Genomic DNA, 14,343 nt, shown 5'->3' with positions numbered 1-14,343 from the left:
GAGATTCGAACCACTGACCTTCTGATCGGCAAATCCAAGAGGCTCAGTGTGTTGGAGTACAACACACAGGCCAACCCCATGCATATTTATTCAGAAATCTCACTAAATTCAGTAGGCTTTACTTCCGCTTCCAGTGGAGGAATGCCTAATCGTTAATTCTGAATTCTTCCTAGATTGTTGCAAATGCACGTGTAACAGCTGCAGACGTGACATATTAAAATCCAGGATCCGAGAAACCGACCCCCGGCCCAAAGAACACGACAGAAAAAGAAGCAGCTGAGCATTGCTCACTGTGTAACTCATTAACCGGGGCAGTTCCCTTCCCCCACCCTCTTCACCCTTCACAAAAATGTTAATCCTCTGCAGCTAAGCCCTCAGAAACCCCTGCGAGGAGGTATGTTTTCTTTTCCATCCTTGTACCAGATGCCTGCCAGCAGTCCCTCCTCCTCCCCACGCCCGGGGCCGGCCTTGCGCCTCCAGCTCACAAGGGGAAGAACACTGCTGGCAGGGCGAGAGGGCAGATCACGAATGGCAAGCAAGAGGCAACGGAAAGCAGCCCCTGAGCCCCCCAGGTGATGATGGCAGGGGGAAGAGGCAGCGCAGCCTTACGCCCCTTCATCTAGGGAGCAAGACAGCACTGCGTTCCACGGGGCTTACTCGCGGGTAAACGTGCCCAGGATTTGCAGCCTTGGTCTCCCCTTCCCTCCGCGGGAGAGAGAGAGAGAGAGAGAGAGAGAGAAGTTCTCCCCAATCCCACTTGCAGCCCCCATAAACATCCCTCGCAACAGTACAAAAGCGCGTGATTTGATCCCCATCGCGGGGCTCCCCGCGGCGGAGTCTCGAACCCGCAGCCCCGAGCCTCCGGGGCGGGAGAGAAGGACGCGAGGCAGCGGCCCAGTCCTTGACGCGCGGTGCATTGTGGGCCACGCACTGTTGTGTGCAGGAGCCGCGGAGGCTGCCGGGAGCGGCGGGAGGCGGCGACGAAACTCTGAACGGCGGCGGCGGCGGCGGCGCGGAGCAGGAGGAGGCGGCGGCGGCGGTGGCTGAGGGCCCGGCTTGGGAGGCAGCAGCGGCGGCCGGACTCGCTCAGCTTCTCCTCGGCTCCACCAGCGGGACCCTCCCGGGCAGAGGCCGCCGCCGCGGGACGGAGGAGCGCCGAGAGAGCAGCAGCAGCAGCGCCGCCGCCGCCGCCGTGGCCACCTCGGATGCGGAGGTGGCGGCAGGAGGAGGCGGAGCGACCTGCGGGTGGGAAGGCCGGGCTCGAGGGTGAGGGGCGCTCGCCTCTCTCCGCCGAGGCCTCCGGGGAAGGGAAGCGAAGCCCCACCTTCCTGCCCCCTCTTCTTCCTCCTGGTGAGGGGGGAGCCTCCGAGGAGAAGCAGCTCAACTTCGGACTCCCCCCCCCACCCACTCCCAACTTTTCAGCCGCTTCTGCGTTTTATTGGTGCCTCCATCCAATTTCCACACTTTGGGGTGGGGATTAAGGATTAGGGCCGCTCCCCCCTTTTTTTAACTTCCAGGGAAGATGCCCAGAACGGCTTCTGCGCCCCCTTGAAGCTTCCCCACCGCACACGCCGCCACCCACCGCCGCCTCTCTCTGAAAGAAAACAACCAACAACCCGCTTAAGAGGAATTATCAATGCGGGACAAGAGACCCGAGAAGCTGAAAGAAGGAAAAGTTCCTGCGCTGCCTAACGAGAGGCGGATTGGAGGAGCGCCCTCCCAGCTCCTGCGGGAATAGAGAAGTTCTCCCAACTTTTTTTGTATCTTCGGGTTTTTTTAAGTAGCGCCATCGTGACCTAAAGTGAGCTTTGTATACTGTGCACTGTTGATTGATTGTCGGCCTAGAAGCACTGAAAACAGTTGGCCCTTTTTTTTGGCCACACGCTTCTCCTAACCTGACTTTTTTTTGTAAGCCAGGATTAGATAGGAAGGGAGCTTGCTTGAAGACTGGGTTGTTACGTATCTGTTTCTTTACCCCAGAGGACGATACTATTTTGCTGCTGCTGCTGCTGCTCCTGTTGGACCATCTCCTTTTCCAAGCAAGATTATTTATCCTCTTGTTTGCAGTTCAAGGATTATTTAATGAATGGATTTTGTAGTCAAGCTGGACGGCTGCTCTACCATTTGAAATGTTTTTGGAAATCATGCCGAGTTGCTGAAAAGAGCTGATATTGCTTGAAAATTTTAGCCTCTGGCAAAGCCTTTTTTGTTCACTGACCAAGGTAAATGAAACAATGGAAGCTTATAAATTATTTTAGTTAGCAGCTATAAAACATGAGATAACTAAGAGAAAAGTAACTACATACATTCCACTTTGATTATGTTGATTAATGCCTAAGAATTATAAATGAAGTTTTTCATTATATTATATAATCATAAACGTATGGGGAGTGGAATTGGTCCCATTTCATAGCCCTTGAGAAAATTGCTTGCTTATGTTTAGCTCAGTCTTTATGAACATCTAAGGAAGGATAAAGGACTTTATTAGATGAACTGCTTAATTTGGTTGGCTTTAATAGAAAGTTAGCTGTTCAGTTTTGTCAGGGAACAGACACATTTACTCAGGTTTTTTTTGTACTTTTTGTAATGCTGTACTGAAGTGTATATGTCCACATACATATTAAAACTTAAAGAGCTATACAGTCACTATTATTAAAATAGTTTAACATGTGCTTTGATGCTTTTGTATTTTGTTCCCATGGTGGCTTTTTGTGATGCATTGTAGGGTCCAGTGATGCTGTATTGCTGTTAGTGCTTTGATCTTCTGCTTGTTCATGGGGTTGCTTTTTGTATTAATTGATGGCGGCATCCAACTGCAAAAAGGCTCTAATGGTACTTTAATGGCAACAAATTTCTGTAATGGAGATTGTGCAGCTACAATAATAAGCTCATATAGACAGTAAAACCTAGCTAGCTTTCATGAGGGCAGAGGACAGTTTTAAGAACCTGGGGGTACCTATTTTTCCATATAATTGATTGTAGTTCTACTGTAGATCTTTGATTTTATATGCATCATAAGCTTGCTTTTAAGTTTTGCACCAGTTATAGGATAGGATGCATGTTCTTTAAATCATTGCATTTACATTGCTTAATAACTACTGCCTGTGGTTCTATACTTGCAATGCAGATTAGATTTCCTAATCTCACCCACAAATATGTGGGTGATTCACATCCACATGTGCCTCTAATAACTTCAACAGGATAAAGTGTTTTGAACAATTGTGCTAAGTGAATCTGAGGACTTTAAAGGCATTTGGTTTTGTCAGGTTATAGGTAATGTAGCATAAGAATCTTGTTAGGAGTAGCAAGTTAGAAAATGAGGTATTGTGTTAGCACTAGTAATACATATTTGTTTTATACTTAGCTCCTAAACGTCATTTGACGTGACACAGTTGTAAAGACACTGCTAACAAACCTCCACTGCTACATTCAGATAAGTTAAAGAGGTTGTGGGGTACTTTATGTCATTGGGGAAGACCATTGTACATAAAAGCTCTGTTACTCTGGATTTGTATTTTTTGCCATGTTAATGCTATAACTAAATAAGTCTTACATTTCATTTCAAGATGATGTGCGAGGTGATGCCAACTATCAGTGAGGCAGAGATTCCCTCAGGGGGAAGTGGAAGCCATGGTTCAGGTTCCCCCCTACAGTCGGATGCTGATTCCCATTTCGAGCAATTAATGGTATCCATGTTGGAGGAACGAGATCGCCTTTTGGACACACTGCGAGAGACTCAAGAGACACTAGCATTAACACAGGGTAAACTGCATGAAGTTGGTCATGAAAGGGATTCTCTACAACGACAGCTTAATACTGCACTGCCACAGGTATGTTTTTAAAATATATATATAAACAAGCAAACTTTGATATCATTAAACTTTAGATCACTGTCTTCAGGAATTAACATGTGAGTTAAATGAAACACTTTAAAGAGCCCATAGCATGATTTTTTCCTTTGCTTAGTGAAATAATATAGGAAATATGAGACAAAAAGTTTAATGTGAGCAGGAAAACTTTGAAGGTTGCTTCATACTGCACTGTTGTTGCAGGATAGACTCTCAGAACCTTGCAAATTTAGCTTTAGGTGGCTTTTTAGCTTTTTTAGAAGTAACAGTTTGTAATCAAGGTGGCCAGCAAGATTTCTAAGGCTATAATAAGCAAACCTTTTGTGTAAGGTTTGTAGTAGTGTAAGTAGAGTGATGGTGTTGTAGTGTAAATTGACAGAATTGATTGGCATTAAAGGTGAATTGCTTTACTCTTAAATATATCTAGGGTTCATCTTTAGAGGTGGAATTAAGCACATATAGAATCTGAGCAGCAACTGGAGGGCTTATAAATTTTAAAAAAAGTGCAATTCTGGTTGTGCCCCTATTATTTCTTAGGAGGGGAGAGAGTGGGAGAGGGAGAATCTAGAGGTGTCAAACATAGTGAACCACTATTCTTCTCCATATTAAAAAATTGTCATCTTGATCATTCTCTGTGCCAGGAGAGAGCTGTAGCAGCAGTCATAGTTTGCAGTCAGGTTTCTATAGATCAGAAAACATTATGGCCCCACCCCTGCACCCTTTGTGTCCTTTTCTCCTGTCAGAGGCTGGACTATCCTATTAACAGCAGCTGCCAGACACTATTCTGTTAGGCTCTCTAGCAAAATAGTGAGCCACTCAAGTGCTAGGGTATCCCTTTCTTTCTCCTGATAAAGAAAAAGCTCAACCTACCTGTATGAGTTACTGGTTCCAGGATATGTGAGCGCCAGAGCGCAGTGGGGTTTTGGATCAAGTCTGTGGTCACCAGATGTAGTTGACTCATTCAGTTGCTGGCATACAATAAATTTAAGACTTCTGTAATATAGAATCCCTCCAGTTAATGCCAGGAGAAATAGCAGCAGATGATTGATCTTTAATAAAAAGGTAAAGGACCCCTGACATGTCAAGTCCAGTCGCGAACGACTCTGGGGTTGCAGCACTCATCTCACTTTACTAGCCGAGAGAGCCGACGTTTGTCTGCAAGACAGTTTTTCCGGGTCATGTGGCAAGCTGCTTCTGGCGAAACCAGAGCAGCACATGGAAACGCCGTTTACCTTTCTGCCGGAGCGGTACCTATTTATCTACTTGCACTTTGACGTGCTTTCGAACTGCTAGGTTGGCAGGAGCTGGGACCGAACAATGGGAGCTCACTCTGTTGCGGGGATTCGAACCATAGAGTACATGCAAAAGCTCCCATATTCAGTCCCGGTATCTCCAGGTAGTACAAGGAGAAACCCTTGTCTGAAACCATGGAGAGCCACTGGCAGTTACTGTCAACAATACTGCGCTAGATGGATGAGTGTTCGGGTGGGACCCTTAAATGGCTTGTGATCCAACAACCTAAACAGAGAGCCTCTGCCAATATCAACTGATCTCAGGCCCTATGATTGGCAGGGGAGGCAGGAAATGGTAATAGCTCTCCATGGTTTCAGGTAAGGGTCTCTCTCGGTTCTACCTGGAGATACTTGGGATTGAACCTGGGATCTTTTGCATGGAAAGCATGTTCTCTTCTCTATTGCTGAGCTATAGCCCTTCCCATTAAAAAGCTTCTTATGTTCCTTTCTTAACTGAACCATCATACATCCTTCTGAGATTTGGAGCTGGTTAACTACTTGTTGCCCTTGTGCTGCTTCAGTATTAAGTCTCCTCAGATTATTTGGTGTGTGTTTTTTTAAGCTGCCACTTAAATACTGACATATGTGTTGAGCTTTAATGGAATGCAGAGTCTGCAGAGAAAAGCTCCTTATTTCGGCTGTAGTCTTAAATGAGAACACAATGCATTTGTTATATGTAATTGTTAGAAGAGGATATTTAAGGCTTTCTCTCCCACAGGGATATGTTTGGGGGGGAGGGGGGAGGGTGTATCAGTTTAAGAAGTTACTTTGGAGACTGCCAGGGGAGAGAAACAATAGGATTTTATTTTTGTTTGTATATATGTAAATAAAGAGGGACGCAGGTGGCGCTGTGGGTTAAAGCCTCAGCGCCTAGGACTTGCCGATCGAAAGGTCGGCGGTTCGAATCCCTGCGGCGGGGTGCGCTCCCGCTGCTCGGTCCCAGCGCCTGCCAACCTAGCAGTTCGAAAGCACCTCCGGGTGCAAGTAGATAAATAGGGACCGCTTACCAGCAGGAAGGTAAACGGCGTTTCCGTGTGCGGCTCTGGCTCTGGCTCTGGCTCTGGCCAGAGCAGCGATGTCACGCTGGCCACGTGACCCGGAAGTGTCTCCGGACAGCGCTGGCCCCTGGCCTCTTAAGTGAGATGGGCGCACAACCCCAGAGTCTGTCAAGACTGGCCCGTACGGGCAGGGGTACCTTTACCTTTTTATGTAAATAAAGAAGCAAGTAGCCCAACTATAGCCAGCCTCTTGTCAAGTATGCTACAAGTTGATTCCACTGCATAAGACAATACCTCTCTAATAATTGGCATGAGATTACAGTAATATGTTTAACAAACAGTCTTGTGGCACCTTAAAGATGAAGTAATTTATTCTGACATAAGTTTTTGTGGACTTATTTGTCTTAAAGATGCAACAGGACGCTGTTTTTGTTTAAAGAGACTAATGTTTGTACTCCTCTGGACATGGAACAAATTATACATCATTACAATTTAAAATAATCAGCACTCAAAAACACCACAAGAAAAGCAAGAAAACAGAAATAGTTTTTCCTTATGTTGGGTCAGATCAGAAAGTAAATAGTCCCTGTAGATCAGTGTAACAAAGGGTCTCAAATCCAGTTTCACTGATGCTAACTAGATATTGAAAATTGAACCTAGAGCCTGATTATATTGAAAGTCTGAACATGGTAAAGCCACTTGGCATTCTTGCTTGCTGTAGAGATTGTTAGGTTCCCTATCTCTGCTTTAAATAAAGTTGTTCTGAGTCTCTCCAGATACTGGGTTGTGTCATCCCTGACCATTGGTCATGCTGGCAAGGGCAAATGGAGTTGGAGTCCAGTAACATATAGACAACCTCAGGTTCCTCATCCCTAGTGTAGGGATAACTTTCATAAATAAATAGCATTACACTGAGAATTTTGATATATTGTTTGCTAGACTCTAGCATTTAGACTTCTTTGGATGTGCGTATGGTTGGCTTAATGAAAGTTGAAGATTTAGAGAGGCAATCCTATTGGTTCCTCCCTCCTTCAGAGGGAGTGTAACCCCATCAAGAGCAGGCAACCTACTCTCCATCCAGTCTAGGGAACCACGCACTAACAGTGCCTCAATCTTAAAGGCAAGCATGTTTTTTAAATGCTTGAAGAATGGAAATAGGAGCTAAATGGCACCTTAAACTTAGGTTATGGGTGCAACAATGGAATGTCTAGGCACACTTTTTATAACAAGAATACAAAGCTGAAAATGAATGAGCTGCAGTCTTATATTCATTTTCCATATGGTCTAGTCCTCATCTGACGACTTCAAAAAACAAATAATAATAATTTTAAAAAAATATTTATATCCCACCCTCCCCAGCCGAAACCAGGCTCAGAGCGGCTAACAACAGTAAAAGTAATACAGCATTCTAAAACCAATTCATTCTAAAATCAATTCAAAATCAAATTAATGGCAACCATTGGGCTAGAGTTCTGTGGCCTGGGACCTCCAAGATGTTTTTGTTTGAAGACCTCAAGGTCCTCCGTGGGACATACCAGGAGAGGCCGTCCCGTAGGTACGAGGATCCTAGGCTGTATAGGGCTTTAAATGTTAAAACCAGCACCTTAAATATGATCCTGTACTCCACCAGGAGCCAGTGCAGCTGGTATAGCACCGGGTGAATGTGATCCCGTGGCAAGGACCCTGTAAGGAGTCTCGCTGCAGCATTCTGCACCCGCTGGAGTTTTTGGGTCAGTCTCAAGGGCAGCCCCATGTAGAGTGCTTCCCCTGCCCGCCTCCCTAATATTCTTAAGACGGTCTCTTGTCCAGTCTTCAGAGAGTGGCTGGAAGTGGGGCGGCAGAAAAAGGCCTTCCTTTCCTTCCAATCTGCAGCTTTAATCTGAAATCTTAGGCACAGTACTGTGCTCAGAGCTCAGAAACTGCTCATGCTAATGAAATTCCTTGTTTCAAAATGCTTAGAACTATGGGAATTTTGAATGCTGTTTAAAGCATAGGAAATAAGTTGATGGGTGAATCAAATTCACATGTCTGATTTTAACCTGGACAATGTGTCATGTTGTTTGGATACTCAGCTATTCGTTTCTTTAATATATAGAGGAAAACGACACGAGGGAAACTTGAGGCAACATATCTAACTTGGTGCTCAGTGCCTAAAGACTACATGTTTTCATAATCACATACCGCTAAACAAGCAAAATAACTGACTACCAAAAAAAAAAAAAGGCAACAACTAAAACTGTACCCATTACCTCTTGAAATTAAGTGCAAATCTAATATGTATTGAATACATAGGTATGATATTGGGGGTATGTGTTATTGTTGGTTAGTGCATGAAAGTTAGTGTTAAATAGTTTTTATGTGTTTGGCTCTATAATGATACGTTTCACCACTAAATATTTATTTAATCTACAACACATGGTGTATTTGTGCACCTGTACTTACAAGCAGAGCTTGTTGGAGGCTAGGGGCAGGAGTCTTGTTAGAATAAAGTTATCAACTCAAACGAAAAAAGCAGGTGGTCCCTGGCGGGGCCTCCTCGCTGGCTTAGACCTCGGAGGCCTAGGGCAAGTGTACCTGGCTGCACCTCCCTTGCATGGATCTGCTTACAAGTGAATGAAAAATCAAGAAAATTATTTTTTTCCTCGACATGCAGTTACTAAAATAGGCTTTGGAATTAGTGAAACAGTTTTTAAATTGCAGGCATAGAGAATTGCACTTCTTTATAGGCCTGCAGGATGAGTAATCTCAAGCAGTACTGATTAAGTTGTTGTAAAAGAAATGGTCATAATTGCTGTTACACGACTAATTATAGTGATTTGCTTGTGACACATAACATGAACTCTGCAGAAAAGAATGTTAAAATGTAAAAGACTTGAATACCCTTGTATCAGTGTCCCTTCATGTTATTCTAATACTGTAGTGCAAAACATGCAATATATTTGTCCAAATAGCTATTAACCTCTAATATATTCTAAAATACTGAAAAAGTTTCTTAGTGTAAACTTCCAATGTGGTCTTCTTTTAAATAGTTAAGCTGTTTTTCCCCAGAATTTGATTGATTTGTTTGATTTAGAACTTCTCCAACTAGGCTTTGCTGTGAATTTTTGTACCCTGGATAAAGGTTGAATCACAGCAAGCAAGCTGTTAAATGTAGGAACTCATTTAGGATTAGCCTCTGTGGCATAGATCCCTTTAATGTTTAGGCATATTCTCCCCTTACCTACACAAGTTCTGATGGGAAAGAAGACTTTTCTGTCCACAGCCATCAACAAGTACCCCAAAATATCTCTATTTAGGCCTACACCATGGCAGCTAAGCTGTGAGCATGCTGAGGCTGCCCTGTGGTATCAGTGTGTTACAACCTACAAAAGTTTTGCCTGCTTCTAGAATTGGTCCCTGCTTGTGTTCTTTCATGATGGCTCAGGGAAGCATGAATTGAGCTCTCTAAAACTTGTAAACTTCTCTATGGCCATGTGGTATGCTTTTGCATTACAGCTGTTGTTAAATAACACAATTGGAAAGAGATATGGAATACACTGCTTTGTTTCTTGAAGAGGAAGAATCTTTTCACACAGGTGTGGGCCTCTCCCACTGTTGATGAGTAATCCACATTCTTAAGAGGCTGGAGCAACTCCCCTACCAAGAAAAGTTACAACATTTGGGTCTTTTTAGTATGGAACCTGATAAAGATTCAGGACAGGCAAAAGGATGTAGTTAGTGCTTCATGTAGTGCAGGAGTGGGGAACCTTTGGCCCTCTATATGTTACAGAACTTGCCCACCAGCCCCAGTAAGCATGACTGATGACCAGGGATGAAATGAATTTAAGTTCAGCAACATCTGGAGGGCCAAAGGTTCCACACCCCTGACACCTGGCACTGGTAAGCCCCCACGGGATGTAGTAATGGCCACCAACTTGCCTGGCTTTAAAATAAATGCTGGCAAATTCACGAAGGAGAAGCCTATTGGTGGCTTCTGATCACAATAGCTGTTCACTACCTCCAGTATCAGAGACTGTATGCCTCTGAATCCCAGTTGCTTGAGAGAGTGCTGTTGTGCTCATGTCCTGATTGCAGGAATCCCATAGATATCTGATTGGCCACTGTGGAAACAGGATGCTGGATTAAACGGCTCTTTGGCCTGATCCAGCATATCTCTTCTTACATTCATGGTACATGCAGATGTTGTTCATGAGGGTAGAGTAGTAATTCCCAGAGTGCCAGGCAGGGGTGGATCTACTATGAAACTAATGAAGCTTAAGCTTCAGGGCCCCTAATCCCAGAGGAGGCCCTGAAGTGACTTTAGTCCACATTGCTTTAAAAAATGGGGTCTAGTAGACCCAATTTGAGTCTCATGACTCAATTTTGTGTTGTATATATTACAACAATCTCAAAGTTTGAAAGTCAGTAGCACAGATGTTGTAAAGGTGTGGTGATCTGTCATGGAACATCTCAATTGAAGAAGATAACAGTGGTTACCCAGACCTTGTGGCTGGTTTTGAAGGGACCCCCATATTGGTTCAAGCGTTAGGGCCCCCAAAATTTAGGTCCGCCAGTGGTGTCATAGCCCAGTAGTGTGCTATGAGAAGCAAGTTTTTTGCGCTATGAGAAATTAAATATTCTTTTAAGCCTAAAGAACCCAATGGCATATTCAGTTCCCTATTTCATCTTTGCAAAATTGACTACTCTAGTCTTGCCTCCTTCCATTTGGCCTCCACAGGTCCTGTAATCCTGACATTGGTTCTAAATGCATTTGGCCAATTCAACACCTCCCAATGTAGTGAAGCAGCATAATTGCTCATACTTAGAGGAGGCTTTCTATTAAGTTTCTGCATGAGTCACTGTTCTAGGCATGGCTCCTTCTAGTTAGGTGATAATCCCAGAACAGTGAGTCATGCAGAAATGTGTAAAGACAGTTCCATTGATGGTGTATAATTTGTGCTCTTAACTATCTGTAATGAATGGGCCACCAGCTGTTGATGAATTGCAATTTAATCATTTGTCAACATTTGCTATGCTGCCTGGGGCAGATATAGGATGTAGTCCAACAACATGTATGGAGAGCAACAAGTTGTCCACCCCTTCTCTAAAACATAATATTTTCTTAGGGTGCAAATGTAAAGTGTTCTAATTCTAGGAGAGGGGGAAAGAAGTGGCTCTGCCATCAATAGTTTTGTGAAGTACTGGGCCAAATAGGGAAAGAAGTTTAAACACAACATTTATTCTAGCTATTGTAGGTATTACATTATATTAGATGTTGGAGATAAAAATGATTATAGTGATGAACGCAGTCTAAACCTTACACCTCCAAATAATTACACAGATTGTTTCAGGAACTGTTCGTGCTGAAAAATTTCTTGCTTGCAAGTATACAGGGATGCTAAATTGAGTACATTTTGAACTGCCATGAAAGAGGTGGCTAAATTCTTGTTTATGAAGTTGGAGGTTACGAAATGCATTTGCATTCTAAGCAGTAATGAACTTGAAAGCTGTAAATGCAGACGGGAGTTTACAACTTACAGGGTGGCCAAGTTCTTTCAGTAATTTGAAGACTTTCAGATGTTATCTGTGTCGACACCTAATTGCAATATTTAAAGCACATTTCCCAGTAAAATGTAATTGGTTTGCACCCGATTTAGAATGTCATCATGCATTGAAAGCTACTATCACTGGCAAAGTTGTATGGCTCTTTTGTGAAAAAACAGCTAGGACAAGGTATTCTTAATTCTGCGTCCCCAAACATTGAAAACATCAATAAAACATGTAACCAACCTCCTGATCACAACTGCCTGATATTGCATAACCCTGTAGCAGAATTCTAGATCTTCTTGCTCTCTCAAAGTGATGACTCTTATTTTTTGCACTTTGGAACAGTTCATGAGCAGCTTGTAAGTCATTAAAGTATTTTAGTTGCCATCCTTCTTCTGCCTGTTGTTTATGGGAAGCAAGTTTTGTTTAACGTAGTTTAAATAAACTTAATTGTTGTATTAACACAACTTTAGAAGTAGCACTAGAATCCTTTGTCCCAAAGTGTCATGTTAGCTGCTCTGTTCTTCCTGTAGATGTCTAATTTTTTATGTGCTTGATAGTGGGCATTACCTAGGATAGCTAGAAACAAGGAGCTACATCAAAAGTAGCTAGACATACCAGCAAGCACTTAAACACTGCATTTTTTAATTATTATTTTTGTATTTGGCTAGTGTTAAATCTGCAGAATGTCCGAAAGTTTAATTCCAGAGTGCCAGCTAGCATTACTGTATTGAACAGTGTGTGCTTGGCATTCCACAAAATGCAAAAAAAGGTTCTTGCTTAAAGAATCTTATAGTTCAGCAACATTTACCTCAAAATAATTTAGTCTTCAATGTGCATATATAATGGTTATTGCCTTTTAATTGTGATGGCTCAGGAAAATGCAGAATTCTAGTGAAATCTGAAAAAAGAATCTTAAACAACTGGCACAGGGGGTAGAAAAGGTATCATGAGCGAATGACAAGTGCTATCCCAGAACAGTTAATTCCAGTTTTGTCAGTTAGAAGTGAAATGCTTTTAACTACTTCAAAGAATCATTGAAAATTAGGTGGGCTGTTGTTGTTTTTTCCTACTCAGAATTTGTTGAAATAGAAGTCCTGGGTATTTCATTTAATATGTATATTCTACTTTGCAGTGTGCATTGAGCAGAGCTGTGATTTAGGGAAAGTTCCCTGCAGATAAATGCCTACAGCCTTACAAGATCAGCTGCCAACCAAAACACACTATAGGAGAGTGAATGTTTCTATTGTGAAATCCTGGCATACTTTTCTCCATGGGCCCCAGGACCATTTGATTTCACTGAGGGGAACTGTGGAGAAAAAGCTTAATGAGAAATTCAGAACTCTTGGTGCTGAAAAGTCAAATGTAGGCCACTAGAATATGTAAAGCATACTTGTTTCTAGAACGCATTCATAAGGAAAAATGTAGTTGCCACAGGCATTTTTTAGTAAATTTTCCAATAGCTTTCTATTTGCAGTGGTGAGAGGATTTTTGAGACGATACCTCTGGCCATCAAATAGAACAAGAGGTTTTCTGTTGATCAATTGATTGGGGTTTTTAAAACAGGTTTAACAAACAAACAATTGTATTGCCAAACAATGTTTTGTTTTGGTTTTTTAAAAGGCATTAACATGGGAGCAAAGAAGATAATCACCAACAGGTTAGATAGCTATGTTAATTACAAAAACCAAATACAGTGGTACCTCAGGTTACAGACGCTTCATGTTACAGATGCTTCAGGTTACAGACTCCGCTAACCAGAAATAGTACCTCGGGTTAAGAACTTTGCTTCAGGGTGAGAACAGAAATTACGGCGGCAGCAGGAGGCTTCATTAGCTAAAGTGGTACCTCAGGTTAAGAACAGTTTCAGGTTAAGAACGGACCTCCAAAATGAATTCAGTTCTTAACCTGAGGTACCACTGTAGCTGTTACTGTGAAACTATGACATTAACAGGGCTCAGGGTAGTGTACATGGACCTCCCACTGTCCTGTTAGTTTAATAGTTGGAAAAAATCTATGGTATAGGTTAGGTTGAGCATGTGATTGCTGAATGAGTAATGCCTGAGTCAAGGTTTAAATGCAAGTGCCCCTGTTCCTAGCCTTATACTCTATCCTCTAAGTCAGTGGTTTCCAAAAAGGGGGGTCCATGGTCCTATCCCTTGCCTTCCCCCCAACTAGTTTTTTGTCATTTTGTGCATTTTTTCAATATATTGGCCAAAACATTTTTTGAAATCACACCACAATAACAATTTTGACCCAGCAATGTGCAGCAATATATTGCTTATCGCGCGAGGGAGAGCAGGGAAGCCGGTTTCAAGGCACCGCTGATCTGAACTGCCTTCCCTCACGTTGAGGGAGACCAGGGCAGCTGATCGCCCTCACTTCAAGGCACCGTGGCACTACCATCCCCTGGCACTGAGGTGAAACAGTGTTTCTCGGTCAGCAGGAAAGCAGTAGCAAGCACAGTGGATATGCATCTTCACTGGCTGTCACTGCTGGCTGCCCCATGGACAATGGCTTGATCTCCGCGGCTGCTTCTTCCCTCATCCTCACGCCTGGAATCTCCAATTTCATACATCATGATATATCAGAATACTGCAATGTTGAAAATGCTGCTGATATATCACAATGTTGAAAACCAGATATCGCTCAGCCCTAGTCTGTTTTTTAGTGTAACTA

General features: G+C 43.1%; 1 protein-coding gene across 8 annotated transcripts in view; it reads left to right on the top strand.

The window, feature by feature from the left end:
- Positions 1 to 1,005: 1,005 nt before the first annotated feature.
- PPFIA1 (PTPRF interacting protein alpha 1) overlaps positions 1,006 to 14,343 on the top strand; it is a 57,462-nt gene continuing 44,124 nt past the window's right edge. For 3 of the 8 annotated variants that reach the window (XM_081834010.1, XM_081834007.1, XM_081834006.1), the window contains exons 1-2: positions 1,007 to 2,222; positions 3,567 to 3,830. In XM_081834010.1, the coding sequence (XP_081690136.1) occupies positions 3,567 to 3,830 (264 nt within the window). In that variant the 5' untranslated portion in view covers positions 1,007 to 2,222. Of the gene's footprint in view, positions 2,223 to 3,566; positions 3,831 to 14,343 lie in introns of all 8 variants that reach the window. The other 5 variants (XM_081834012.1, XM_081834008.1, XM_081834011.1 and 2 more) reach the window with 3 other exon arrangements.

This window comes from Podarcis erhardii (genome assembly GCF_964252035.2).
Source record: "Podarcis erhardii genome assembly, chromosome: 1".
NCBI classification, from domain to species: Eukaryota; Metazoa; Chordata; class Lepidosauria; order Squamata; family Lacertidae; genus Podarcis; species Podarcis erhardii.
The sequence above is the reverse complement of the archived record's forward strand: the minus strand, read 5'-3'. Positions and strand labels throughout refer to the sequence as shown.